The 27906-nt window shown below is 45.9% G+C and overlaps 1 protein-coding gene across 2 annotated transcripts; it reads right to left on the bottom strand.

Annotated features, from left to right (window-relative positions):
* Positions 1-9176: 9176 nt before the first annotated feature.
* Arf2 (ADP-ribosylation factor 2) lies at positions 9177-27802 on the bottom strand. 2 transcript variants are annotated; one of them, NM_001304574.1, is made up of 5 exons: positions 27700-27802; positions 25282-25448; positions 21464-21574; positions 12709-12833; positions 9177-10939 (listed from the first exon to the last, which is right to left on the bottom strand). In NM_001304574.1, exons 2-5 carry the CDS (start codon positions 25427-25429, stop codon positions 10778-10780), a joined length of 546 nt encoding a protein of 181 aa, NP_001291503.1. In that variant the 5' UTR covers positions 25430-25448; positions 27700-27802; the 3' UTR covers positions 9177-10777. The 2 variants fall into 2 exon arrangements, with proteins under 2 accessions (NP_001291503.1, NP_031503.1); NM_007477.5 differs by lacking the exon at positions 27700-27802 and adding an exon at positions 27150-27656.
* Between the last annotated feature and the right edge of the window lie 104 nt (positions 27803-27906).

Below are 27906 nucleotides of genomic sequence, written 5' to 3'. Positions count from 1 at the left end.
TATATCCTGAACACAGTTTCCCATCCCTCCTCCCATCCACTCCTCCTCCCATTTCTCTTCAAAAAAGGCAGGCATCCCATGGATATCAACCAAACGTGGCATATCACGTTGCAGTAAAACTAGGCACCACCCTTCCTATTGAAGCTGGAGGAGCCAAACCAGTAATCAGGAAAGGGTCCCAAAGCAGGCAGAAGCGTCAGAAACGTCAGAACCAGCCCTCCACCCACTCTCCTCCCCGCTCTCACTATTAATAGACCAAGGTACACAACTATAACATCTGTGCAGAGGGCCTAGGTCAGACCCACGCGGGCTCCAGGATTGTTGGTTCCATCGCTGTGAGCCCCTAGGAGCCTTGGGTTAGGTGGCTCTGTGGGTTTTCTTTGGTGTCCTTGTCTCCTCCTGTTCCTGCAAGCCTTCCTCCCCATCCTCCACAGAATTCCCGGCGCTCTACCTGTTTGGCTGTGGATCTCTCTCATCGAGCACAGGCTCGTATCTCAGATCTGACAGCACAGTGGGGAGACTAGATCCATTTTTTTAAAATGCAAATTACAGAACAGAACAGAGGCCCCATCCATCCAGAGGAAATTTGGCTCCTGGGAGATTGTCAGAAAGAGTCTCCCCGGTAGAAAGGAAACATCCATTTTGTGCAGTCTTACCTGCCTGTTGTCAATCTCTACCCATACCAAAGGAGAAAAGGGGAGAGAGCCATGCTGGACCTAACGCTGTGCCACTTTGGTCACAAATGGACTCCCTGCTCTCCATTTCTGGACCCTTCCTACGGTGTCCAGATGTTAACCTTCTGGCTTCCCCTACCCCAATGCTTAGCCATAGTTATTCCAAGACAAGCCCTTGCATTACCCAACTGGCCTAAGGAACTCTAGCCTCATGTCCAACCTTAGAGGTAGGAGCCACCATCCAGGAGAAAGTGGAGACATACAATTGTTTTCAGTTTAGAGTCGTGGGTGTGTGGATTTTAAGAGGACATGAGTAAGAAATGCTAAGGAGCAAATGACAGTAGATGGCTTCAGAAGTATTTACTGGAGAGACAAGTGTGTGTAAAGCATGGGTGGGGCATGGTGCTCAAACTCAGTAAGCATCCAGCGAATCTCAGTGATGGCCTCACGATAAGACACAAGTGTAACAAGAACAGCTTGTAAAGATGAAAAATTTCAGAGCAAGAATAAGATAACTCAAGATGGACAATAAGCCAGATGACGTGATGTTGGTAAGAGTCTGAAATAATTTAATAATTTAATGCACCCTTTCTCCTACTATGACTTCCTTCCCTTTATTTATTTTTTTTTTTTCTTGCAGTGGAGGTGGTAGGAGGGTCTGGGATAGATTTTCACTATATAACCCAGGCTGGCCTCAGAGTCATAGCCTCAGCCCCCTGAGTCCTAGGATGACAGCTGTGCTCCATCACACTTAGTCGCTTCCATTTTCTTTATTAAAGAGAATGTGGCCAGGCATGGTGACACAAGGCTGTGATCTCAGCACTTGGGACGCTACGGCAGGATGGCTGAGAACTTAAGGCCAGTATAGGATAAATGGAAAGTCCTTGTTTCAAAAAAAGAAGAAATGGGAAGGGAGGGGAGGAGGGGGGAGGAGGAAGGGGGAGGGAGGAAAAGAGGAACTGGCAATTGAATGGGTGACAAACATGGCTACAGGGAGGTGCAGCCCAGGATAGCTGACACACTGCCTTGCCCAAGTTCGGCTCTCTTAATATAACCAGGAACTTGACAGGGTGCCGGCAGAACCCCTGCTGGTAAACACTGAGAAGTCAGAAAGCTGAGAAAGCTGAGGAAAGCCAGAGGAAGCAGGGATGTGCAAGGGTTGCCCAGGTTCCAGAGAAGAATCTGGCAATTATAGACCAGAGGTCTTCTTTTGATGCTGAAGGTGGAACCCAGGACCTCAGATGTGGTAAAGGGGTACTGTACCCTGAGCTATACAGCCCAGGCCCTTGTGACATCTGCCAGTGCTCTATAGTCAGATGGGCTCTGAGCCTTTATTAAACAGCAGTGGAGTTCACTGATTAACCTGCTCCCCACTGGCTGCTTGGTCGTGACTGCACTGCCGACCCTACTGTGTGCTTCCGTGTGGCAAAGCATCGGACAGAACTTTTAGAAAAGACTTACTTACCCCCTTTGTGTGTGTGTCCTGTGAGTGTGCTTGGTGCCCTGGGAGGTCGGAAGGCAACATCGGTTCCCTTGAAACTGGAGTTACAGATGGCTGTGGACCGCCATGTAGGTGCTGGGAGGCTAGCCCTCTGCAGCAAAACCACCAACTTAAAGCACCTCTCCAGCCCCCCTGAAAGTACTTTTCATTTTTATAATATAATTTCTGTGCATTGCTGTTTTGCCTGCATGTATGTCTGAGAGCACCAGACATGAGTGAACTGCCGAGTGGGAGCTGAGAATTGAACCCATAAACTGTGGAAGAGCAACAAGTGCTCTTAACCACTCAGCCATCTCTCCAGCCCCTGGAAGTACTTTAAGTACTTTAAAATTTAATACACACAGGTATATATGTATATTAATTTTTTTGTCTGGGAGTGTGCGTGTGCCACGGTGGGCACACTGCTTGATCAGTACACAACTTGTGGGAGTCAGTTCTATCTTGCAGATCCCAGGAAGCAAACTCAGGTCCTACGCCTTAGTAGAAAGCACCTTCACCCGCTGAGCCATCTTGCTGACCTCTGATAGACCTTCTCAGGACTCCTGGTGGACGAGAAGAAGAAATAGGGGCTGAGACTTAAACTATGCTTGGCCAAATATAACAGGGCTGAGCATCCATGTGTGAACAGTGGGAAAACATCCACCATAAAGCACATTACAGATGTACAATACATTCCTGTTCCACTAAATGAGCCCAGCTGGAAGGAGCTTCTGTGGCATGTCCCAGTGTCATTCCGTGTGAGAAGATGACATCTGTGTCGTGGTCTCAGTTGGCAGAAGATAAAACTTGGAGAACTGGCCCACTCTATGGAAAAAAAAAATCCAAGACTGGAAAAGCAGCCAAAAGGTGAGGGCAGAAACCTCAATTGAAATGAGACAAATGCAAGTCAATTATTTGATCCCTAAGAGCAGCGGCACACATAAAGAATCGGGCAAAAGTGGGGGCTGCAGAGATGGCTCAGCGGTTAAGAGCACTGACTGCTCTTCCGAAGGTCCTGAGTTCAAATTCCAGCAACCACACAGTGGCTCACAACCATCCAAATGAGATCTGAGGTGTCTGAAGACAACTACAGTGTACTTACATATAATAAATAAATAAATATTTTTAAAAAAATCAGGCAGAAGTCCAGGCCTCTCACCATGGGCAGGTTCAGTGCGTTTTGTTAGCATGAAGCTGCAGATGCAACCTTCACCTAGAGGAGGGAGAAGAGGGTAATGAGGTTGCACATACCAAGTGCTTTCTGTAAGCAGGTACAGTGCTGTGTCCACGTGCGTGATTCACTATGTCCGTGGTGGTCCTGATCCAAAAAGATACCCAGAGCTGGGGATATGACTCTCTTGGCAGAGAATCTGCTTGGCATTCCTGAGTCCTGGGTTCAAGTCCCAGCATCACATAGAACTGGGGCACTATGCCCTAGGCCTGTAACCTCAGCACTCAAAAACCAGAGACAGAAAGATCAGAAGTTCAATGCCATCCTCAGCCATGTGTTAATTAGAATCCATGGGCCACATGAAATTCTATTAAAAAAAAAAAAAATTCCTAGGCCCTTGGGAGACTGAGACAGACAGATCAGGAGTTGGAGAGCAGCCTGGACTACATAGTAACAATAGACAGTGAGTCTAAAGCCTACAAACACGAGCAAAGCATGTCTATTGCATTGGAAAGGGGAAAGGTTATGGTATGCGCAGTCAGAAGACAAAGGACAATATCAGAAAGGACGGGCTATGCTGGTGACTGAAGCGGCTGGGTGTTCAGTCTTGTTGGTTTTGTGAGGGCAGAGTCTTGTTTTGTAAAACAGGTCTCAAACTAAAGTCATGCGCTACCACACCACTGTGTGCTTACACTTTCCAAAGCCCCTTCGCAGGGGAGGGAAAATGAAGTTAGATTCCATTGGGATGGAGTCACAGTCCAGGCCAAGAAGGAACTGACCACCGCCGCCCTCTTAAGCCCTCCCCCGGGTGGGTGGAGCATCCTCTGAAGCCCTCCCCTGGGTGGGTTAGAAGGAACCGAGCATCCTCTGAAGCCCTCCCCCGGGTGGGTGGAGCATCCTCTGAAGCCCTCCCCTGGGTGGGTTAGAAGGAACCGAGCATCCTCTGAAGCCCTCCCCCGGGTGGGTGGAGCATCCTCTGAAGTCCTCTCCCGGGGTGGGTAGAGCTAGAAAATGCCTGGAACAATAGGGATTCGAGGGTGGATGGAGTGTGGCCTGCCTGGTTCTGCCCTGAAGCAGTTTAGTGGAAGGGTTTGTGCAGTGACCGGAAGGTGTGCTCCAAAGCCTGGAGAAAGTGTCATCAAGATGAAAGAAAGCGCAATACGGTGACACTTGATTGGATCCTAGTTTGGGGAGAAAGAAGCCATTATAAAAAACAGCAGGAGCCAAGCAGAAAGTGGATGACATTAGAAAATGACTGAGGATTTCCTTATGTATGACAGGGAACTTGCCATCTTCCATTCTTTGTCCCTCCCTTCCTCTGCCCCTCCCCCATGCAACCCAGGCTTGCCTTGAACTTGTACCCTTGCCTTGGAGCTCCTGCTTCGCCTGCCTGACACTCATCTTGTGTGCCTTTTTTTCCCCCTTTAAAGATGCATTTACTTTTATTTAGGCATCCTGGGTGGGAAAGCATACGTTGAGTGCAGGTGAATGTGAAGTCCAGAAGTGGGCCTCAGCTCCCCCGGAGCCGGAATTACAGACACTTGAGAGCCACCCGATATGGGCACGAGGGAACTGAACTCTGGTCTTGTAGGAAAACAGTTCGTGCTCTTCACGGTAGAGCCATCTCTCCAGCTCTTTAGCTGTCTGTTTCTGATGGAGACGCCCGTCACTTCCATCCCTGCTGATGTTCTCAGGGGCAACGGCTCACGATGGCTGAAATTTTTAAAGAGGTCAGCAAAAGAAAAGCAAAACTGGAGGTCTACAGAGGGAATGTGGCCAACTCGAGCAGCAGTCTTCGCTCACTTATTTGCTTAGACAAAGACTTCCTAAATACTTCAACTTCCATGCTTGAAACGTTTATAATTAAGAAAAAAAAAATTCAGTTGGGAAAACCAGGCAGTTGCTGGTTATCCCAGCACTGAGGAGGTGGAGGAAGTAGGAAGGTCAGAGGCAAACCTGGGTTATACACAGGCCAAGGTCTTGTCTCAAAGGGAAAATGGGAGAGAAAAGTGAGAGGAGGAGGAGGGTGTTGGTAAACGTGGACTTCCTGGGCATTGATCGTGGTACCGTAGCGCTTCGGACACCAGTCCATGTGACCTCACCCGTCTGCCAGAGGTCAGCAGAGCCCTTCAGCTGGTTCCTGTTCTGTATCTTATTATCAGGCCTGGATGCTTGAGGCTATCATTTTATTTGTTTAGCCACTACCAAGCCAATCTGAGCCCCCCAAAAGATTACACAGGGAGACAGTGAGCATTACTACACACTCCCCCCCCCCCCCCCCCCCGCCCAGTAACTCAGATGTCCTCAGTTCTCAGAAGTAGGTATTTTTAACCATGGTCACACAGCTGGCCTGTGATGGAACAAGAATTTAAATCCAGTGTCTTGGGTCTAGCATCCAATTACAGCTGGATATATATCTTAAATTCCCCTGTATTTTAGAATGTTGACAAGCCCCAGCAAGTAGAAAACGGGCATCTAGAACTCTCACACTGTGAAAAACACTCGGGATTTCTCCCTGGGGTGGAATGACTTGAGAGAAACAATGGCTGTCATTGAGCTCACTGGTGTGCTGCAAGGCAACAGGAGTTTTCTTGACTACGAACATAGGCTAGAATGATGGAGTTCGCCTGATTCGAGCACACCATCCCAGCTGGAGTGACTCGCTTTGAGAAGCCCTGGGTTCCCCAACACTAAGATTAGAGCAGAGGCCTGGCTGCACTCTCGCCTCACAACTGTGGCCAACTCAGAACAAATTCTTGTTTCACCACAGGCACCCTCATCCCTGTTGGGCTCGTGACTGGTCACTTCATACTTTACTGAGGTATAACTTCCACACCATACAACCCACTCGTTAAATGGACAACTGGATATTGTGTAAGTATTAACACAGCCACATTTTCTGAGTGTTTATGGTTTTCCATGTCCTTCTCGCCTCCCGGCTGGCCTGGGGACAGCTGCTTGGTCTTCCATGGAATCCAGAGCAGCGCTGTGTACCGTGTCTGGGGTTCCAGCAAGTCACGTTAACTCTGTCATTGCTTTACACTGTATGTCTATGTAAGTGAGCATGGGCATGCCATGGTACACATGCAAACCAGAGAACTTGCAGGTTTTTTTCTGTCCAGCACATAAGTGTTCTGGGAGGAGTGGCACTCAGGCTGCCTCACCTGCAAACACTCTTCCCAAGTCATCTCACTGGCCCTCCCTTTCTCCTCTCTCTCTCTCTCTCTCTCTCTCTCTCTCTCTCTCTCTCTCTCTCCCCTTTCCTCTTGCTATGCAGCCTAGGTGGCCTGGAACTCTCAGCGGTTCTCCACAGTGCAGGGGTCACTTTATCTTTTTATACTTGAGACGCCTTTGTAATGCAGAAGCCGTTCATGTGCCCCACTGGGGAAGAGGATTCTGACTTCATGGTTACCGCGCTTAATGTTCTCCGCTCTGATGCCTGCTTCACCCTTCTCTTCCAGGCACTCCAGTTTACTGGATCACTCCTAGTACCCAGGCCTTTCCACCTGCAAAGAGCTATAGATTCCCTCCCTTCTTGGAAAGCCCAGAGCTCATTCAGACAGAGCTGTTAGAGGAACTGGGGTGAAGCAGCAGCGCCACCTAGTGGTAATGGGTAAAAAACAAGCTTGCGCTGGCTGTACGTCTAACTGTGTCTCCAGGAAATCCTTTTAGACGGGGCATCCCATGCCACACACTAGAGAAGATGACAACGGTGTGAATGAGAAAAATGAGGGAAGTTCACAGTATGATGCTTCACCAAATCTCCAGAGACTTGGACAGTGAGCTAGAGGGTATGGGATGGAAGACTGGGAGCAGGCAGGCTTCCGGGGGCTAGGCGATGCTGGGCAGTGATTGCTGAAAGACCTTTTTTTAAAAAAAAAAAAAAAAAGGGGGGGGGGGCTGGTGAGATGGCTCAGCGGTTAAGAGCGCCAACTGCTCTTCCAAAGGTCCTGAGTTCAAGTCCCAGCAACCACATGGTGGCTCACAACCATCCGTATGAGATCTGATGCCCTCTTCTGGAGTGTCTGAAGACAGCTACAGTGTAATTACATATAATAAATAAATAAATATTTTTAAAAAATGTGTATGGGTACTTTGTTTGCAAGTATGTCTGTACCGTGTGTATACCTAGTGCCCTCAGAAACCAGAAATGGGTGCCAGGTCCCCTAAGACTGGAGTCAGAGACAGTTGTATGCTGGAAATCAAACTCAAGTCCTTTGGAAAAGCAACCAGTGCTCTAAAATGCTGAGCCATCTCTCCTGCCCTGACATCGTCTTTCCTATAAAAAAAAAGACTCTCAGGCTAGAGGGACCACTCAGTGGTTAATAGCACTGGCTACTCTTCGAGAGGAACCAGGTTCAATTCTCAGAACCCACATGGTAGCTAACAACTATCTGTAACTTCAGTTCCAGGAAATCCTCTGGCCTCTGAAGGTACTAGACATGTATGACCATGTACACACGAGCAGTAAATGGTCATACATGCAGTCAAAGCACCCAAAGTCATAAAACTTAAACAAGAAAAAGCTCTCAAAAACCACAGTATGGATGCCCACATCCATGAATGTACTAATCACTACTTAGAAGCCTCTCTCATAGCCTATCACCGGGGCTTCCACGTACTGCATGACAATGTCTACCTGATGCCTGCCAAGGAACCTAGGTCACTTTAGTCACATGAGAAACCTACTTTAAAATGGACCACATACTCTTCCTGTCCTAACACTGTGGAAATAGTCTCAATCACTGAGGCATGGTGTTTAACACGTCAATTATAAGCTCTGCACTATACTGGTAACTCTCAGGCCCAGCCATGCTTAGCATCCCATACTCTTGACATTCACAAAGGCCCGTGCCCCTGAGAAGCCTTGAGAGCATTTCTAGGACAGGGGAGTGAGGATCTGCTAGTATGTGGCAGAGCTCTGTGTTCTCTGTCCTAGCCTGAGCTCTTCCCTTCTGAATGGGAAACCACAGCCCTTTCATGCCTGGTGTCACATTGTAGTAGCAACCTTTCCCTTCCTACTGTGGTAAAGTCCATGGTCACCTGCATGTGACACAGCCTTGGTGCTTCTAGATCATTCAGTAGTCCCCCAGCCCCTATCCAGAGACAGAGCAGGTGAGTGCTTCCCAGATTGTGTGGGAAAGAAGAGGGGACAGGTGCCAAGGGACCCTGGGCTTCTTTTGGTGCTGATACAAATCATCTAAAATTGGTAGAGGCATACTCTGAATATGGCGACTCACTGAACTGTACAATAAGAATAAAAAACTAAAGGAAGCAGGTTGAGCCCCCACAGTCTGCTTTTTTCATGAGTATCTGGGCCAGTCTTGCCGCACAGAGCACACTTATAAAGACCAGAGCTCTAGGCAGCACCAGGGGAAAGGCAAGGCTAAAGCAACTCTCTGATGCTATTAGCGATGCTGGGCAGTGGGGGACATTAGTGCTGCTGTCCTTGGTTAGACACCATGACATCTGGGGGAAGAGCAGAGCAAGACACTCGAAGGCATAGAGCATTTACTTCTCACCTCTGAGGTCAGTGTTGGCCTCTCATGCTGACAGGCTCTGACACACCAAGGCTAACGGTGAGTGGCTGGAGAGCAGGGCAAGCTAGACTTGAAAATGGCTTCCCAGGACCAGGGCTCTGTTCGGAATCCTAGTGAAGTACCCTGACTTGCACTTTACTGACATCTCAGTTCTAAAGCCACTTGAGATGTCGTGTGAGGTGCCAGGAAGGAGGCGGTCAGGGGTCTGAGGGTGGGGCACTTCCTGGTGTGTCCTGGGTACACATCCTGAGGTTTTAGAAGAAAGTCAGAAATAAGGGGAAAGAGACTTGAGCCAGCTCAGACATCCAGGAGAACATGACCATGTCTACTTCCCAGTAAGTTCTTTATTGTCTAACCAATCACCACATGTTTACCGCAGCCCAGCACCAGGCCAGGCACACTAAGCATAATTACAAAGGGCAAGAGCTCCCAGCCAATGGGAGGTGTACAATTTCAACATTTCTCAGGAATTCATCTGTGATTAAAAATCACATCTGGACTTAGTCACCAGTATTGCAATGAACATTCTTTAAGATACTTTTTAAAGAAAAACATTACAGCCCACATTTACAATGGCATGGAATTTTTTCCTAGTATAACTTTGTTACCAATGAACAAGATTTATTTGAAGTTCAGCTTGTGTTCCCCCTCCTGTAGCAGCAGGGATCAATTTTTTTCTGAAAGGAGTTTTAAAACGTTAAGCAGTAAAAGGGCTTAGGTACAAATGTGGCCCAGAGCTGTGTGGCCAGAGGGCTTAGGGCTGAAGCCAGCTCCTCTCTGGGCCTTCCTATCACTACATCTGCAAGACAACACAGCACACACTTCCAAGCCACTCTTCAGATGCCGCTGCCATTGAGGAGGGAGCCTATGCCTCGAGAGCAGTCTAAGTGAAAGATGCTTCTCGGAGCACAGTTTAGCACCATCTCAGGGAGTATCGGGGCCACTGGGAACATCATCTCCTACATTAACCTCCCGACTTTCTCACAAACTCTCAGAACTCACGGTGCGCAGTTCTGGAAACAGATACTAACCAAATGCCTACAGTAGACTGGGACAACGGGACACAGTGACAACTCCACCCAGGACAACTGTCTGCTTCATGTGAACAACACTCAGCACAGAGCAGAGAAGTGGGAGCAGCAGCCTCAAGGGCCTGAGCCATGACGCCAGAACACAAGAGCTACCTCCCTTCACTTCCTCCAGCCAACCTTCACTCCACCGTGGACCATGAGGCTTAAGGGAAGAGTCCTGCCTCCTGCTGGGCCAGCAGCCCACAGAGTTTCCATTTGGCACGTTTGGAGCAGGCTGGAAACTTCTCTAGTGTTACAGTCTTGATACTCTAATGAAAAAGGTCACTGATTCCTTGGGCTAAAACCACCTAAATGAGTCAGTCTGAGCTAACAGAACTTTGGGGAAGTAGTCCCTCTGAACTTCCTCACACCCGTGGTAATAATGCATCTTTTCTTCTCGGGAGCTTTAAAGCACTACAAGTGAGCTGCTAGCTTTGGCACAATGGAAAGAATGACAGATCCTTCCTTTCCTTTTATAAAAGGACACTGACGTCCAACAGAATTCTGGGTGTATGGAGAGGCCAGACCCAGGTTGGCAACAACAGGACCTGTCTGGCTCCTGCTTTCTTCTTTTCCAGGCTAGAGATTCTCTGGCTATCACACCCAGGGAGGCCTCAGCAAAAATGACCATCAAAGCTAGTGAAATGGAAGGTAGCATTCAAAATGTAACACTGGTTTTCTTAAAATGGAATACTGGTTTTCGTATAGCGTGTATAAGGCACGGTGTGAGAAAGCTGCCCCCACTCCAGCCACACAGCCCCCTGGGCTCCTCACACGCTCACATGCACACGGGAAAGGCCAGCTGGCTTTGCCACAATGCATGGGGAATGGGTTGCTTCTGATCACTTCTGGTTTTTGAGCTGGTTGGAGAGCCAGTCCAGGCCTTCGTAAAGCCCATCTCCACTGGTCGCACAGGTAGCCTGAATGTACCAGTTTCTCTGGCGAAGGGAGTGTAAGCCAAGCTTGTCTGTGATCTCTGCTGCATTCATAGCATTAGGAAGATCCTTAAAGAAAACAAGCAAACAGTTTACCAACCTGTAGTCATGCAATGCAACAGGATCCTCCTCTAAAACATACCCCGGCCCTATTTCAGTGGCTCAGACCCAAAACCTTAGCTTTTTCTTTCTCAGACCACACAGCAGGAAATCCCAACAGTCCTACCATCAGAATTTACTCAGAATCTGACCACCTCTCACCATTCTCTCTGCCACCACACCCTAATCTGACCCCACCACAGTTCACTTGGATAATGGACATAACCTCCTCACTGGTCACCCTGATTCCGTGCTTGCCCCTAAGGCCTATTTTCAGATCACATCCTCCTACCAAAACCCCACCAAAGTGCCCCTTCCTCCAGAGAAGAGTCAAGGCTACCACTGCTGCCTGCCAGGCTTCCGGACCTCTTTTAACTGGTCAACTTCATCTTCTTTATTATAGCATCCCTATGTGTAGCCATTTGATAAAAGCTATTTACTCTGTGTGGTAACTGACTGTACAACATGTCTCTTTTAACTAGACTGTAAAGCAATTAGTTATCTTTCTCTTTTCTCTCTGCCCCATACCTGAGTATACAGTAAGCTAAAACTAAACTAGAATATATTAGCATCAAGGGAAGATCTAGATGTACTGATTTGGAAGAATGTCAGACAGATGCTAAATAAGAATATAGGCTACAAAACAATGCACACCATCATCTCTGGGATTTAAATAGGTCTATAATCACATAATTGCTTATAGAGGCATACAAAGTCTTGTCTCTGGAAAGAGATTCAAGAAATCTGACTTTTACCTGACAATCAAAGCTAAAGGAATAGAAGGTAGCATTCAGAATGTAACACTGGCTTTCTTTAATGAAATATTGGTTTTTGGACAGCCTGGGTAAGTCACAGTGTGAGAAAGCTGCCCCATTCCCAGCCACACAGCCCCAAGGGCTCTTCACACGCTCATATGCACACAGGAAAAATGTTTCAATTGACATTCTAAACTTTGGCTTGTTCTGCTTTTATCATTAAAAACAAAGCCATGATTTTCTTCCTTAAAGCATGTTCTGTCCAGTGAACCTGCCGGGGACCCTATCAGCACCACATAGTAACAGGGGAGTTAGTCAGGTCCTGCTTGTGGAGAGGAAGTGACATGAAAACTGCCTTCAGCAAGTCTGAAGTGACAAGACTGGTGGCAGCACTGTCGTTACTGTGCAATCTCAGCTGCATACAGGATGGAGGAAGGAGACACAGCCGGTGAACAGAGGTCACCTCCAGAGCCCCACTCCAGCCTCTCTTTGGCTTGGTGCAGCTGCCCCCACATTCATGGCCCTTCCTTCCTAGATGAGCTTCTTCCTCCCCAACAACAAGCCCCCCCACCCCCCAGGGGATCCAATCTTCCCTGTGTCCGCCCCTCATTCTGCTTCTTGAACCTGTAGCTCCTTCCCTCCTGGCCCAGACGAGCACTTCCCACGGCTGCTCTGCACTCCCTTCCTCCACACACTTAGCACCAGACAGACTAAGTAGTCTTAATTCACTGCCTCTCCTCCCACTACAAAGCAAACACAAACGCAGGGACTTTTGTGTCTTGTTCATTGCTAAGTACGCAATCAATACCTGCAGCAAAGCCTGGAACTTAGCAGATGCTCCATCAGTATTTATGGAGTGGTATATGACATTCTAAAAAGGAGATGGAGGAGGAGGCAGACATCTAATTTAGGTATCTTATATTTAAGTGTGCCATCTGGCAGTAGACTTCAGTCTCAGTGTTCAGAAAGCCAACAAGTGCATACCTGTTTGTTTACAAACACCAACAAGACTGCATCTCTGAGCTCATCTTCTGCTAGCATTCTGGTCAATTCTTCCCGGGCCTCATTGACCCGCTCTCGGTCATTACTGTCAACCACGAAAATCAGACCTGAAAAGAAATCCCAAGCATATTAGCACAAGGCCCTGGAGAGAGCAGCTCTTTATATATCCACACAGCTGCTCCCTGCTCACAGTGAGGCTGCACTGAGGCAAAAACAAGAAGATGGTGCAGGCTTATAACCCCAACACTCCAGAGGCTGAGGCAGAAGTATCACCTACAAGTTCAAAGTCAGGCTGAGCTATTAATACATTGTGAGACTCTGTTTCCTTTTTTTTTCCTTTTCTTTTTTCCCATCATTCTTTTTAGAAAGTCTATATAATCTCCAACCTAGGAAGCTTACTGTACACTCATCCCACCTATCTTGTTCAGAAGGATTACAGCCCTTCACCAGATTAACCAGAAAGAACAAAGAAAAGTTAGGATTAGTGATTAGTCACTACATTTCCATCTCAGAGGGGAAAGGGATTTTGGAAGAACACGGTGTATACAGTGACAGTGTTTAAGGATGATCCCTAAAACAGAGAGTGACCTGAAGGCTAGGAGTGGGTCTGCTGCCTTGGAAGTGGTCCCAGGAAAGCAGGTAGAAGGGCTTGAGGGAGGAAGCCTGAAGGAAAGACAGGCAACACAAAAATGAACAGTCAAGGTGGCAGCTCCCAGGCAAACAGTGCTGGATGCTACTGGACATTCCAAGTCATATGAAAGCTGTTTGTCCCCATGAGACAAAAAGGGAAATTGTTTGTCCTTCCATACATACCCAAGGCACCTGAAAGTTATAAAACCCTCAACATTTTTAGGTCACATTTGTGAGGATGTCAAGAGTCTATGGACACCCACAGTAAAGACTTTGGTTGTCCTTTTGTCAACAGAACTTTCAATGGGAGGGGAGTCTTTGATGGTGGGGAGCCCACCAGCTAGTTTATACTAATAAGACTGCCTCTGGGGAAGGAGGGAGGCTGGGGTTTAACTCACATGGTCAAACAATTCACTCCATGTGCCTCTATAATGAAGTCCCAATAAAACAATGCTTCGAGGAGCTCACACAGGCCTCCCTGGGGGCAGCACTGTTCACTATCTCACATTCATGTGCTAGCAGAAAAGGGTTGCTCCCTGAATTCTGGAACAGTGGACAATAGAAGCTGTGGCTGGCAGGCACCCTCTAGGGTCTTTCCTGTTCACTGCTGCATGTATGTCCTTTGCTGTAATAAAACTGTGATTTCAAGTAGAGTCTATCCTGAGTCTGTGCTTCATCCTCACAAGCTAGTAAACCAGCTAGTGGAGTGAAAGCTGCCGAATTATAACCACCCAGCAGGAAGTAAGGGTGGCTGGGGGACCCCACCCCGCTATAGCTGAGGACAAAAGTCATTGTGTCCTTCAAAATAAGAGTCTAAACTGTGCAAGGCAGCCCAGCTCAGAGTAGTGGGTGTCAGCCTTGCAGCTTCCACTGTATCAGCAGAGAAATCTCAGGAGGTCAAAAAGCCAGAGCAGGCTGAAGGAAGCACCACATTACAACTAAAGGAAGGGCTAAAACCTGTATAGACTTGCCTTATTGGTGGAGGAAGCAGTAAAGCAGGAAGAATCTACAGGGGTGGGCAGCGACTCAGTCAGTATTCCACAATGACAATAACAATAACAAGTTGATGTTTGGGTAAAAGCAAGGCCTTTGAGACAAAAATGTGACCCAGTTATCCAAAGAACTTCCTGGATCCTAGGTTGAACAACCAGTAGTGACAGCTACTCTATTTCTGGGATGTGAATGGAAACAAGCAGATTCTTCTGGACCTCAATCGGATCGTGGTGGGAATACTACAGGGCTGGACCCTAACACTCTTAAATTGTAGGCACTCTGGAGGTCTCAAAGTGTCAGCAGATTATCAGACGCCAGGTCAAGTGATTCAAATGGGGAAACTGCCTGGAAGAAAACACTTGGTCAGAGACTGATGGGTCTCTGCAGATATTAGAAGGGCCATCGACGGGGTCAAGGTACCTTCAAGAGCTCCATGAGGAAACAAGGCAGCAGAAAAACCCCACAGGAAGTCCACAGGACAGGACAGAGGCAGAGGGACTGAAGATACAGTAAGCTGCTGAGAGAACTGCGCTTGTGCCCAGCTCAGGGCACTTTTCATGGGGAGACTGCAGGAGGAGAGACTCTAGTAGAGAAGGAAGTAGGGTCAGATGACAGAGATTTCACAACTGTCCAAGGGAGAAAACTGGGCCTAGTCCTCTGCCCGTGCCTCTGTGTGTCCCAGGCCCTCCAGGCAGTCTACCCAGCAGACAAGAGCTCTCAAGGCTTCTGACATGCTTAGAATTTTCATGTAAGTCAAGGCTGTGTCTGATATATCACATCAGATTAAAAAGGGAAAATTCAAGTCCCTACCCACACAGGATTGGTATGCTACCTGAAGTTCTGGATTCCAATTCTGACTAAGTAGACCACTGATGTGGAAATTCAAGCAGAGCCTTAGCTGCCAATGCGAAACCCACAGAGCACAAGTGACTGTTCTCACTTTGCTAACACACGAAAAACGCCATGTCCTCTACTGTATACTCCCAAAAAGGTGACGCTGTTCGTGTGAATGAGACCCAAGCGGCCATGGGTGGGGTCCTCTGAGATCAAGAGCCAAACCAGGTGCTTTAAAATAGAGTATTTTAAATAAAATATTTTTCCTTAAGAATAAAATAGGGGGCTGGAGAAATGGCTCAATGGTTAAGAGCACCGGCTGTTCTTCCATAGGACCTGGGTTCAATTCCCAGCACCCACATGGAGGCTCACAACTGTCTGTAACTCTAGTTTTAAGGGATCTGACATCCTCATACAGACATATAAGTAGCCAAAACATCAATGCTAATAAAAAAATACATAAATCTTTAAAAAAATAAAAATAAAATAGAAGCTGTGTGTGGTGACACATGCCTTTAATCTCAGCACTCAAGAGACAGAGGCAGGTGGATCTCTGTTAGTTCGAGGTCAGCCTGGTCTACAAAGTGAGTACAGGACAGCCAGGGCTACACAGAGAAACTCTGTCTTGGAAAAAAAATAATAAATTAAATTTTATAGTAGGTCCTACTTTGTACTATTTTAATGCAGGTCTTTATCTAGGAAACCACCATCAGAATGACTACACTTACAAGAGAAAAGGCACACTGATACATGAGGAGTTTGTAGAGGAGCCATATATAGCTGGAGGACCATGAATTCCAGGCAAGCCTCACCTACATATCAAGAAGAGCACTTGCTTAGCATATGGAAGGGCCTAGGTTTGATCTCAGCCTTGCCCCTCACCCTGCAAGTAAGGGAAATATATGTATTATATTATATTATTTTATATGTATTATATCATGGAATATATCTTATGTATTATATTGTGATATATTGTATTATGCATATGTATAATGTATATATGTACTATATTATAAACAATTATATTTATCATATTAGCTACACTTGTAGAAAAAAGTATGTGTAAACAAAAGAAATAAATATGGTTGTGTGGGGGAGGTAAACTGAGAAATAAACCTGTTCTCTTTGTATCCCTTTCTCTTCTCTTTTCTTTTGAGAGATAAACTGCCACTCAGTAATTAAATGGATGGTGGTGGTGCACGCCTTAGTCCTAGCACTTGGGAGGCAAAGGCAGGTGTATTCCTGAGTTCAAGGCCAACCTAGTCTACAGATTTAGAGTTCCAGGACAGCCAGAGCTACACAAAAAGACCCTGTTTCAAACTGCCACCCTCCCACCAAAACTGAGCCCACAAATCAAAGAGAAAAATCCATGTCAGAACTAAAGAGCCATTTTATGTACTCTAGAGTTATCAGTTAGGAAATCAGAGAGTCTAGATTCTAGTCTAACAGGTAAGCCAGCATGGGGCTGACCTCCAGCACACTGGCAAAGCATTCTAGCCCCGAGCTCTGAGTTACATCCTCGGGGTAGAAAAAAAAAAAATTTTTTTTTAAAAACATCTTGCAAAGTTGACGAGGCTGGTCTTGAATTTATTCAGCAGCCCTGGCAGACTTTGAACTTGTGATTCTCCCTTGGCATTCTGAGTACTTCAGGCCTGTAGCACCAGGCCCAGCTTTTAATGTCTTAATGGAGAATTACAGACATTCATTAAGGTCTGTCATACTCAACAGACTGATGAAAAAAAATTAAATTAAAAGACAACCTGACAACAATACAGAGGCAGCATCCAAGACTCCTTGCAGATGAGAGAGACACTGGCCAGCCAGAGAGTGCCAGTCCACTGTTCACACAGCTTCCACTCGCTATTTCATAAAGAACCCAAACTACCACCCCTCAGTCTCAGAACACAGCTACTTTCTGCCATCAAAGCAACAGTTACAGAAACCTACAAAATCAGGCTTGTTACAAATAGAAGATTGAAGACAAAACCCACCTCAGCTTGATGCCTAAATGTGAAAACTGAATAGGGTGGAAAAGAAACGTGGCCAGAGAACAATGTCTGTCTGGATTTCTGAGTGCTTCTGCCTCAGCCACACAACTGAGAACTTTACAAGATTAATTTCATTTCAGCCCAGGATTTGGGAAGTAGGCTTTATCCTCGTCTTAAGATAAGGAAATGGTGGCAGAAGAAATGACTTAACTTTCCTAAGGTTTCTTAGCAGCTGTTGTTCAACCCAGCTGCTAAGCTGTTGTAGTTTATTACAGATAAAAAGGTGTAAAGTGGCCAACCTGCCTAACAACTCCACGACAAATACAAACTCTAGTGAGCACTAAAAAATGTATCCTATTTGCAATACACTAAATCACAATGTAAAAATCACCGTGGAAGTGATGTGGTTTCTCTGAAAATGAGACTCAAGTATTTTTCCTGGCTTCTTTGTATAGAATATCTTTCAGGAAATGGCTATTTAAAAGGACTGCAGGAGACAACTAGAGGAAGAGTGAGAAGGGGCTGGGGGAGCGGCTCCATGTGCTTGCTGGCTTAGCACGAATACGGCCCTGGGTTCAACCCTTAACACACAAGGAAAAACAGCAGCGTTCCAGGCCAGCTTGGATTAGGCAGGGCCCTCTCTTACATTTAACACAATTTAAAGAAAACACTATTCTGTGACTCCCGGCCCTTCTATCTTTACCACATGCACTAGGATCACGTGGTAAAAGCAGCCAGGGAAATTGGGCTGACAGCATCTGAGCACACAGGCATCAGAGTATGAAAACCCAGTGGCTGCCAGGAGCTCAAGGTGGGAGAGGGTCACTGTTTAAACGTGTGCTGGATTTCAGTTGTACAAGGTGATACAGCTTTTGACGATGGGCAAAAGTTTTGATGTATATCATTGTGAATGTATTTAAGCCTGTAAGCTTAAAAGTAGTTTATGTGAGGGCTGGAGAGATGGCTCAGCAGTTAAGAGCACTGACTGCTCTTCCGGAGGTCCTGAGTTCAATTCCCAGCAACCACATGGTGGCTCACAACTATCTGTAATGGGATCCGGTGCCCTCTTCTGGTGTGTCTGAAGACAGCAACAGTGGATTCACATACATTAAATAAATAAATAACTATTTAAAAAAAAAAAAAAAGGAGTTTATGTGTGTCTAGGGGCTCTGTGGCAGAGTGCTTACCTAGCATGCTTGAGGCCCTGGGTTTAATCCTGTAGCAGAAACAAAACAAGACAAACTTGGCTAACTCAGGTAGGGTGGCTGCAGTGGGAAGATCCGGAAGATGCTGAGTCTTAAGTGAGCCTGGACTACATTGAACAAGTGCATGTCATTATAAAAAGGGGAGAGGGGATGTTTTATTTTGCTTTTTAAGATTTATTTATTTATTTTATATATGTGAACATGCTGTCGCTGTCTTCAGACACACCACAAGAGGGCAATGGATCCCATTTCAGATGGTTGTGAGTCACCATGTGGTTGCTGGGAATTGAACTCAGGACTTCTGGAAGAGCAGTCAGTGCTCTTAACTACTGAGCCATCTCTCCAGCCTCAAAAGTTTTTGTTTGTTTGTTTGTTTGTTTGTTTTTGTATTAAAACGACAATATTATATTTTTGGGCTGGTGAGGTGGCTCAGCGGTTAAGAGCACTGACTGCTCTTCCAGAGGTGCTGAGTTCAATTCCCAGCAACCACATGGTGACTCACAACCATCTGTAGTGGGATCCGATGTTCTCTTCTGGTGCATCTGAAGACAGCTACAGTGTGCTCACATTTTATAAAATAAATAAATCTTTAAAAAAAGTACTATATTTTTATGAGTACTCTGTTGTTTTGTTAGGAGTCACAAAATAGTGGTTTCTTTAAATTATGTTAAATGTGAGAGAGAGCTCTGCCTAATCCAAGCTGGCCTGGAACTATCTATTTTCCCTAGTCGGATTGATGTTAGGGGTTGAACCCAGGGCTATGCATGCCAAGCAAGCACACACACACAATGACAACAACAGAATACAAGTACAAAACAACAAATGACAACAGAAAACCCTTTCACCCAGCATCCTGCTCATGGATAAATCACAATAACTGAACTATGAACTCTGCTGGACACAGTGGCACACACCACAATTTTAGCACTCTAGAGGCAGGGCAGGAAGATCTCCAATACCCGCTAAAGAGTCACAGCAATATTGTTCACAATAGACAAGTATCCATCAATAAATGAACAAGCCAGGCCTGGTGCCATATACCTGGAATCCCAACACTATGTAAGACCACCTGAGTTTAGGATTTGGAAAGAGACTTGTATGGGCATCATAGTCATACTCCAATCACAAAATAAGAAAAAGAAAAAACAAAACAAAACAAAACAAAACAAAAAAGCCATGCATGCATGTAGCATGCATGGTTGCACGTATCTGTGACTCCAGCAAACAAACAAAAAGATCACAAGTTCAAGGCCAGCCTTAGCCACATGAGGTTAAGGGCAGTTTAGGTTACATGAGACTGACTATGGCAATATTATTCAGCAGAATAAAGCCAGGTGTGGCGGCACTCACCTCTAATCACAGCACTTGAGAGACAGAGTGTGATGGTTTGTATATGCTTGGCTCGGGGAGTGGTAGTGTTGGGAGGTGTGGCCTTGTTGGAGTAGGTGTAGGTTTGGGCTTTAATACCCTTGTCCTAGCTGCCTGGAATTCTTTAATACCCTTGTCCTAGCTGCCTAGTATTCTGCTAGCAGCCTTCAGATGAAGATGTAGATCTCCCAGCTCCTTCTGCACCAGGCCTGCCTGGATGCTGCCATGTTTCCGCCTTGATGATAATGGACTGAACCTCTGAACCTGTCAGCCAGCCCCAACTAAATATTGTCCTTATGAGACTCTCCTTGATCCCGCTATCTGTTCATAGTAGTAAAACCCTAATACACAGAGGTAGTAGGATCTCTGTGAGTTCCAGGCCAGTTTGATCTACATAGAATTGTTACTCTTGGAAGTGATATAATTACACGGAGACTGTGGTTTAAAAAAAAAAAAAGTAAGAGACCTCATCAGTTGGAAATGACCACTGAAGGATGTAAGAGTCAAAGGCAGCACATTTGGGATAGAAAGTGTTAATGAAAGAGATAGAGTGATGGGTACAGTGGGCTCATCATAGACTCACCTCTCACTTTGTATATTTTTAATTTCCCATTAAAGAAAGCATTTAGGACTTGGTACACGTACAGGTCTGTTGACAGATGCTTGCCTAACGAGAACTAGGCTCAATCTGTAGCACTACAAAGAGCTGGGTGTGGTGACACACGTAATGATGTAATGCAAACACCAGGAGGCAAAGACAGGGGGATTAGAAAGTAGAGGCTAACTACACTTGAAATTCCAGGCCATCCTGAGCTACATATGAGATCTTGTCTCAAGATAAGGAAAACATTTTTAAAAACCACCCTATTTTGAGGAAAGATATCCTAAAATCTACAAGTTAAGAAAATGACTACAAATAGAGTTATGTATCAAGTGTAATAGCTAAAAGAGTATTGTTGAGAAATAAAGGGGTGTTTAACCTGGGGGGTTGTCCTCAAGACTGATAAATGCTAAGTCTTTACTGTTAAACACATGCAACAAAAACTCCATCAGCTTCAGAATCTTCAAAAGTGAATATAGTGAAGTAGACTCCAAAATGAGTAATCCATAGGTGCCATACGGTAAATACTCCACATGGGAATCGGGGTGTGAAAACCATGTGAGCAGTCTGTTTCCCCTGGCAAGACCCAGCAGGCACCATTTACTGGAAATAAAGCCCTGGGAAGCAGTGGCTTAGAGCTGCTTCCCAGAATTCCTGGGAAAGGAAAGGAAGGGCAGACCTGAGTGGGTGTCCACGCTTGCTCATCAACACCTGCAGCAGGAGGGCCAGCAGGGAAGCACTGTGGCCACACAAGATGACAGAATTTGGGTTCCAGCTACCCCTTTCTTGATGGATTCGATTTTCAGATATTCTCAGCAGATTTAAAGGAGCTGACTAAATTTAAGTTCTTCAAAGCTGACACTTCATCTAAGAGCAAACATCCCTCCCTCAATAACTGAATGATGAACTCCACTAGGCTAATCGTGTTCTAGCCTTTCTGCAAGAAAAGGAACTAAACCCCAAGTTCTTTTTTTCTGGGACATGTCGAGGAGCCAAGTCACAAAGACACCTCCCCAGTATGTGCAGGGACAGCTGCTACCCTAACAAAGCAGAGCACCAGCAGGCACCCCAGGTCCCCACCTTTAGACACATTCGGTACGCACACCTCCAGTCTTTACCTTGAGTGTTCTGGAAGTAATGTCGCCACAAAGGTCTAATTTTGTCCTGGCCACCAACATCCCAGACTGTGAAGCTGATGTTTTTGTACTCTACTGTCTCCACATTGAAACCTAAGACGACAAGGGAGAAACACTTCATTAGGATTTTCCTTGGTTCAACAATTCTAAGTAACTTCACTTAACACCTGAATAGTACTTATAGTTTCTAAACCAGTTAGAGAAGACAGAGAAAGTTTGTCATCTGTCATTCACTGTGCCTGGTGTCTCAAACTGGGCTCTGATCACCCACCCCAAACACTCATCTAATCACCAGCCTCCCAGCCCTGCTTTCTCTAACAGAAGGCTTGTGAACAAAGAGAAGCTATCCACAGAACTGATTTCCACCTCCCACCACACAGTTTAAGAATCGTCTTACTTCTTCCCCACACTATTCGCCCTCCATTTTACAACACTAGAGAATGTCTAGTGCGTAATGACAATATCCTCCACCTGTGTGCTAGATTCAGCCTGCCCAGACTGCCTCAAGGCTTGCCTGCATCGCTAACATAAGCCTGAGACATCTCCATCCAACCTGTCCTCAGCAAGCCTGTGTACTTCATATTTCACATCTCAAAATACAAATCTACACTAGGTGTGGTGTCAGATGCCTGTAATCCCAGCACTTCAGAGAGAGGAAGGCAGATCAAGATCAGGACTATCCTCAGCTATCCAAAGAGGTCAAGGGTAGCTTGGGCAGTATCCCATTAAAACCTTATGCATCCCTCCTAAATCCATATCTTTACCCCCTAAGACCTTCTGTTTGTTCTTCTAAAGTCAAGGAAATTCCTGAAAATGAGTAATGAATTCTTTCTAATAATACCTGAGTAAAGTTCAAATGAATATGCCAGGAAGTGGTGAATAAAGATACCTCTGAATGACAACTTAGTATATGATAAGGCATTTCACATTACCATGGAAGTTATTCAGTATCTTCCAGATACTGAAAGGAAATGAAAAAGTATGTGTTTGCGAAAACATGAGAGAGGGCTGGAAAGATCCTCAGTGGTTAGCGCACTGGCTGCTCTTCCAAAGGGCCTGGGTTTAATTCCCAGCAACCACAGGGCAGCTCACAACGTCTGTAACTCCAGTTTCAGAAGACCTGATGCCATCTTCTGACTCAAAAGCACCAGGTACACAAGTGATATACAAATATAAATACCCACACACATAAAAAAACAAAATAAAAATGCTTTTTAAGAGCTAAAGATATGTACTTTGACATCATTTACAAAAACAAACAATGAAGCCTGACACAGTGTCAATAAGCCTGAAATTTCAGCACTTGAGAGGATGAAGCAGGAGGATTGCTGCCAGTTTAAGATTACCTATTTAAGGTTACGTAGCATTACACAGCAAGACTGTGTCTTAAAAAGGAAAAACCAAAACAAACAAAACTAAGGACTGGAGAAGAATAGCTCAGGAAGCAAAGTGACTGCCTTGCAACCATGAGGGCTGGAGGTGGCGGGGCGGGGAGGTGGCGGGCGGGGAGGTGGCAGGTAGGGGTGGTAGGATTTGTAATTCTAGAACTGGAGAGGCACAGACAGGAGGATCCCTGGGGATTGATGGCCAACTAGCCTGACCTCATCAGGTGAATTCCATGCCAGTGAAAGATTCCTGTCTTAAAAACTGTGTGTGTGTGTGTGTGTGTGTGTATATGTACAGTGACTGAAGAATGACACCCAGGGCTGTGCTCAGGCCTTGACACTCTCCAATGCATGTGCACACACACACACAAACATTTACAAATAACCTAACCACTTATCAATGAATATTACTTTAAAACACAGCCATATGACAGAATACTAAACCAGTTATTAAGATTAGATGATGTCCTGCTGCTGTCACTTTTAACCTAGTGAAGGCCAGCTCATTCTTTTAGCCTCAGCTAAGTCTCCAGGGTACCTCTTCTGTCAGTGACTTCCACTTCCTCTTTAGCTGCTTTTACCTAGAGAGCCAGCAAGCCAGACCGCTGTTTCCAGGTAGAGTGGTCTTTTATCCTCCGGGGCCCTGGCTTCCTTAACTAATGGTGGCAGCTTTCAGTTACAGGGATGCTTCACTAGCCAAAGCAAATCACACGGGCAAGTTCAGCACCACCAAGGAAGGGGTACAGGGGCACAGCTGCTGAGGAGCATGGTTCACTGGAGGCCATTAGTTCAACAAACTATCACGTCAGTATGCAATTCATTCACCAAAGAGTCATCAGACACCTAACATGGCCAGGCATTTACTCAGCTGCTGGGGACAGTGAACGAGACTTATTTACTCTGATGGGAAGAAGACAGTGAGCAATCAATAAACTACAAATGATTCCAAGTGCTATTAAGGACTTCAAGTTACTATGGAAACTTAGGGCAAGAAAAAAAGAAAGGAGCCTCTGAGAAATAATGCATAAGCTGAGATCCAAAAGAATGGGCTGGCGGCATTCACTAGGAAGGAGGCGGGAAAGCATTCCAGAGAAAACCAATCACAAGTGAGCACACACACTATTGCATTAGCAACCTGGGAAACAGCATCTATTTTACAAATACATCCATCGAAATCTCTCAATTTTAAAAGAACATTCAAAACTTGTATATTTTTGCATATAAAAATATATAGAAACATGTATTTCCGTTTTAATTGTGCATATATATGTGTACGGGCATGCATGATCGATGCGGCACATGCTACGTTGTAAATGTGGAGTCCCAAGAAACAAACTCAGATGGCCAGGACTGGAAGCAGAGCCTCAGACAGTGCCCAAAGGCACACAACAGCCTGGAGATCTGGTTTTGTAGGTAAGTCACAAGGCAAAGATTAAGTTCTGTTAAAACTGCTTCTACAAATCCCTTAAAAAGCCCATAAAACCTAGCACTGGTTCACAGTGAGGATAAATTGCTGAACTCCTTGGGTACCATCTTAAATACCTGTCTTGAGCCACAGTGAAAAAAACAGAGTCTACCATCACACACTGGGAGCACACCTGGCTCCGAGAGATGCTCCCAAGGGAAGCCAGGGAGGGTGGAGACTGAGAAAGGCAGTGCTAGCTCCCACCTAGGGCTTGTACTAGGTTCCACTCCAACAGAAAGGGTAGCCAGTAGAGCTTCCTTATTATCGTGTAACTTTACTATCTTTTCCTCTTTGTCAAGCAAACAGGGTTAAATGTGCTTAACCTAAATTTGTTCACAAATCCCCTGTAAGCCAAGGAACTTGCCAGGGATGTTAGGAAGCACTTAGAAATACTTATGACTGGGCACAGTGGTTCACTTAGGAGGATGTCAGAGGGAGTGTCACAAGTTTGAAGCCAGCCTGGCTACAGTAGAAGACCTTGACTTAAAAAACCACAACAACCCAACAGCAAATTTATAGAACTTCATTTGGGGCTTCAAACGTTTATGTTCTTGAAGTTGTCAAAGATTTAAAAGAAACAACTATTCAATATAAGCACATCAGGGGCTGGAGGAATGATTCAGAGGGTAAAGTGCTTGCCGATCAAGCATGAGGACCTGAGATCAGATCCCTCCCACACATGCAGAAGATAGGCCTGATGGCACATGTCTGTAACCAGTGCTGCAGGGAGACCCTCAAGCCTGACAGACAGAGAGCCTTGTCAAAATGACAGGCTCTGGGTTCGACAAAGACGCTCTGTCTCAAAAGTAAGGTAGAGAGTGATAGAGAAAATGTGTGCGCATGCATACACATATGACACATACATACACAAATGAAAACTTTGAAAAAGTAACACTTCAAATTGTAACATGCTAAACTATGAACTGGAAAGGCCACAGTCATGGATATACCTATGGTAGGGATGGTTGTCACAATCTCTCCTAGCTTCAATTTGTACAAGATCGTCGTTTTGCCAGCTGCATCTAAGCCCACCATGAGAATCCGCATTTCCTTTTTCCCAAATAGGCTTTTAAACAGCTTTTCAAAGACATTCCCCATTGTAGCTGAATTCTGCAACCTGGAAAAAAAGCAAATTGAACAGTTATTCTTCATTGAAATGTGTATATACACACACACACATATATATGTATATATAGATAGATATACATACATGTAACACATATAAAATACATGGCACAATTAGTGATGGTTCCTAGTACAAGTTAAGTACAGCTTGGCCAATAAGGAAGAGGGTGTCTTGTTTTCAAAAGGGGATACCACTAAGCCATCCTCTGATACTCTGCCAGAAAACAGTATTTTCCACTGCAGCATCCAAGTGAGATGTGGGAAGCTCACACAGCCTCAATGGCGCGCTATGGTGGCAGCCTCTAGTCATCTTAAGCATGGAAGAAATGCCATGACATATAACTGTACTTTGTTCTAAGCCCACCTAAATTGAAAATTCATGAAGCAGACATCCTGTTCTCCACAAAACATAGCAAAGTCCTTAGTGTGAGTAAGATATCGATATCCCTAGGAAACTGTAGTTAGTTGTCCTTGGCTGGCAGACAAGACCAAAACCCAGAGAAGGACTAAGAAGTTTCAGAGTTGAAGATATCAAGTGTTGGGCAACTCTACTAAGACACACACCAAGTAGGCCAAGTTGAGGGAAGACTTTAGCATCTAGCATCCAATGGGGGTGACCATCTTCTTAAAATCTATATACAGATACAAATATGGTTGGCCATATAGGCCTGTGAATGTTCATGAGGCAAAGACAACTCCCAGGTCAAGCAAAAGGTACTTAGCAGACCAAATCGTCCCTGTGCCTGTTCCCAGTCATTACTCCCTAGAAGGAACAACTTTTTTTTTTCTATTTATTTTTATTATATAGAAGTACACTGTAGCTGTCTTCAGACACTCCAGAGGAGGGAGTCAGATCTCATTACGGATGGTTGTGAGCCACCATGTGGTTGCTGGGATTTGAACTTCGGACCTTCGGAAGAGCAGTCGGGTGCTCTTACCCACTGAGCCATCTCACCAGCCCTAGAAGGAACTTCTAACAGCTTAAACATCAACTGTTTTATTTTTATCAACAAAATATCCAGAAGGTTATATGACAAAGCAATGAAGTCAGATGTGTTTTTGCACAAAGTACATGGTCTTTGTTTTAACAGATCAGCCTATTTGAATGACATGGTGTTTCAGACTTAAAAGCAGAAAACTAAGTGCACACCCTGTACACTCTTTGATCAACAACGGCTGTTGGGGGTGAGGGGGACACTCTAAGGCTGGGACTAAAGCCCCCTCAAAAAACAAACAAACAAATAAAACTCCACAATATATCTGTGTTCCAGAAACTATGGTTTTCCTTTTCAAGTTATTCACCAAGGAGAGCTTTAGTGGTATGCGTGTAAAAGACAGCCATTCATCCAGATTCTAGTGACTCAGAGGAGAGGGTGGCTGGTTCCAGAAGTCCCACCTTAGAAAGTCAACACTTCCTACAGCAGTCTAATATCATGGATTATGGCCAAGTACTCATCACTCCATTCTACCACAGTGAGCACATTCCTCCTGTACACATGAGAGCCAAATGATCAAAGAAAGAATGGCTACTTTCCTCATAGGTTGTCATGATCTAAAAATCGTCCAGGTACCTTGACGCATTCAAAATTCCTAAATTCCTTTCATGCTTCGGGGGGGGGGGCGGAGGCGGGGGGAATAAGTGTCATAGACCAGGAAACTCAAAGGACCATTTATTAAGAGGAAAAGGAGGAACCTCTTGCTTCCAGGCCCCTGGAGGCAGAGTGCCAGATTCCCCTTGTCACCGCACAGCACATTCACGGTTGTCCCGCAGGCTTCCCTCCATTCGTCTCCCCGCTCCGATGTCCGAAGTCCTAGGCCCCTATGGTGGGCCGGGAGGCCCTCTCGAGTAATATCTATCAGCCCCAGGTCCCTTTTCCCAAACGTCCACGGAGGAAAATCCTAAGTGGCAATGATAGTGAGACCTCAAGGGCAGGAGCGACAGTAGGAGCCAAGGTGAGCGCGCGCAAAGCCGAGCACGCGCGCCGACAACCTGGGGCCGGTGAGGGCTCTGTCCGCCTGGGACGCCAGGCCGCTCCCTCGGGACAGCGGGACCGCTACGCCGCAGAGCCCGCCGAACGTCAAGCGGCACCGCGCCTCCTGGCTCGACAGAGGCGGGGAATCCAGTGGACCCAGCCCCTTTCCGCAGGCCGCCGCCGCGGCTCTCCAGTGTCCTGCCCGCTGACACGCTGGAAACTAACCCGGCCGCAAGAGCCGCAGTCCCTCCCCTACAGCCCGCGTCTCACCTGTCTCCGCAGCGAACACCTTCACAAAGCCACTCACGAAAACGCTACTCGGCCGCGGCCGCTGTGAGGAATTCGGTTTGCCTCAATAAAATGGCGACTGGCTGGGGGCGGGAACAGCAACCAACCAATCATCCGCCGCCTCCTGGGAACTCTTGCGCCTATGTCCGCGAAGTTACTTGAATGACAAAAAATCTGACCAATGGAAAT

The sequence above is a fragment of the Mus musculus genome, chromosome 11, assembly GCF_000001635.26.
Source record: "Mus musculus strain C57BL/6J chromosome 11, GRCm38.p6 C57BL/6J".
Classification (NCBI taxonomy): Eukaryota; Metazoa; Chordata; class Mammalia; order Rodentia; family Muridae; genus Mus; species Mus musculus.
Note: the sequence above shows the minus strand (reverse complement) of the source record. Positions and strands in the feature narration are given on the sequence as shown.

What these genes read in the sequence shown, in the direction of transcription:
- Arf2 (NM_001304574.1), bottom strand. Translation starts at nt 25,429, where the DNA reads ATGGGGAATGTCTTTGAAAAGCTGTTTAAAAGCCTATTTGGGAAAAAG. An exon ending in GACAACCATCCCTACCATAG is followed by an intron (nt 21,575 to 25,281) that starts GTATATCCATGA and finishes TTGTCGTCTTAG; the next exon opens with GTTTCAATGTGGAGACAGTA. An exon ending in TGGTGTTTGTAAACAAACAG is followed by an intron (nt 10,940 to 12,708) that starts GTATGCACTTGT and finishes GTTTTCTTTAAG; the next exon opens with GATCTTCCTAATGCTATGAA.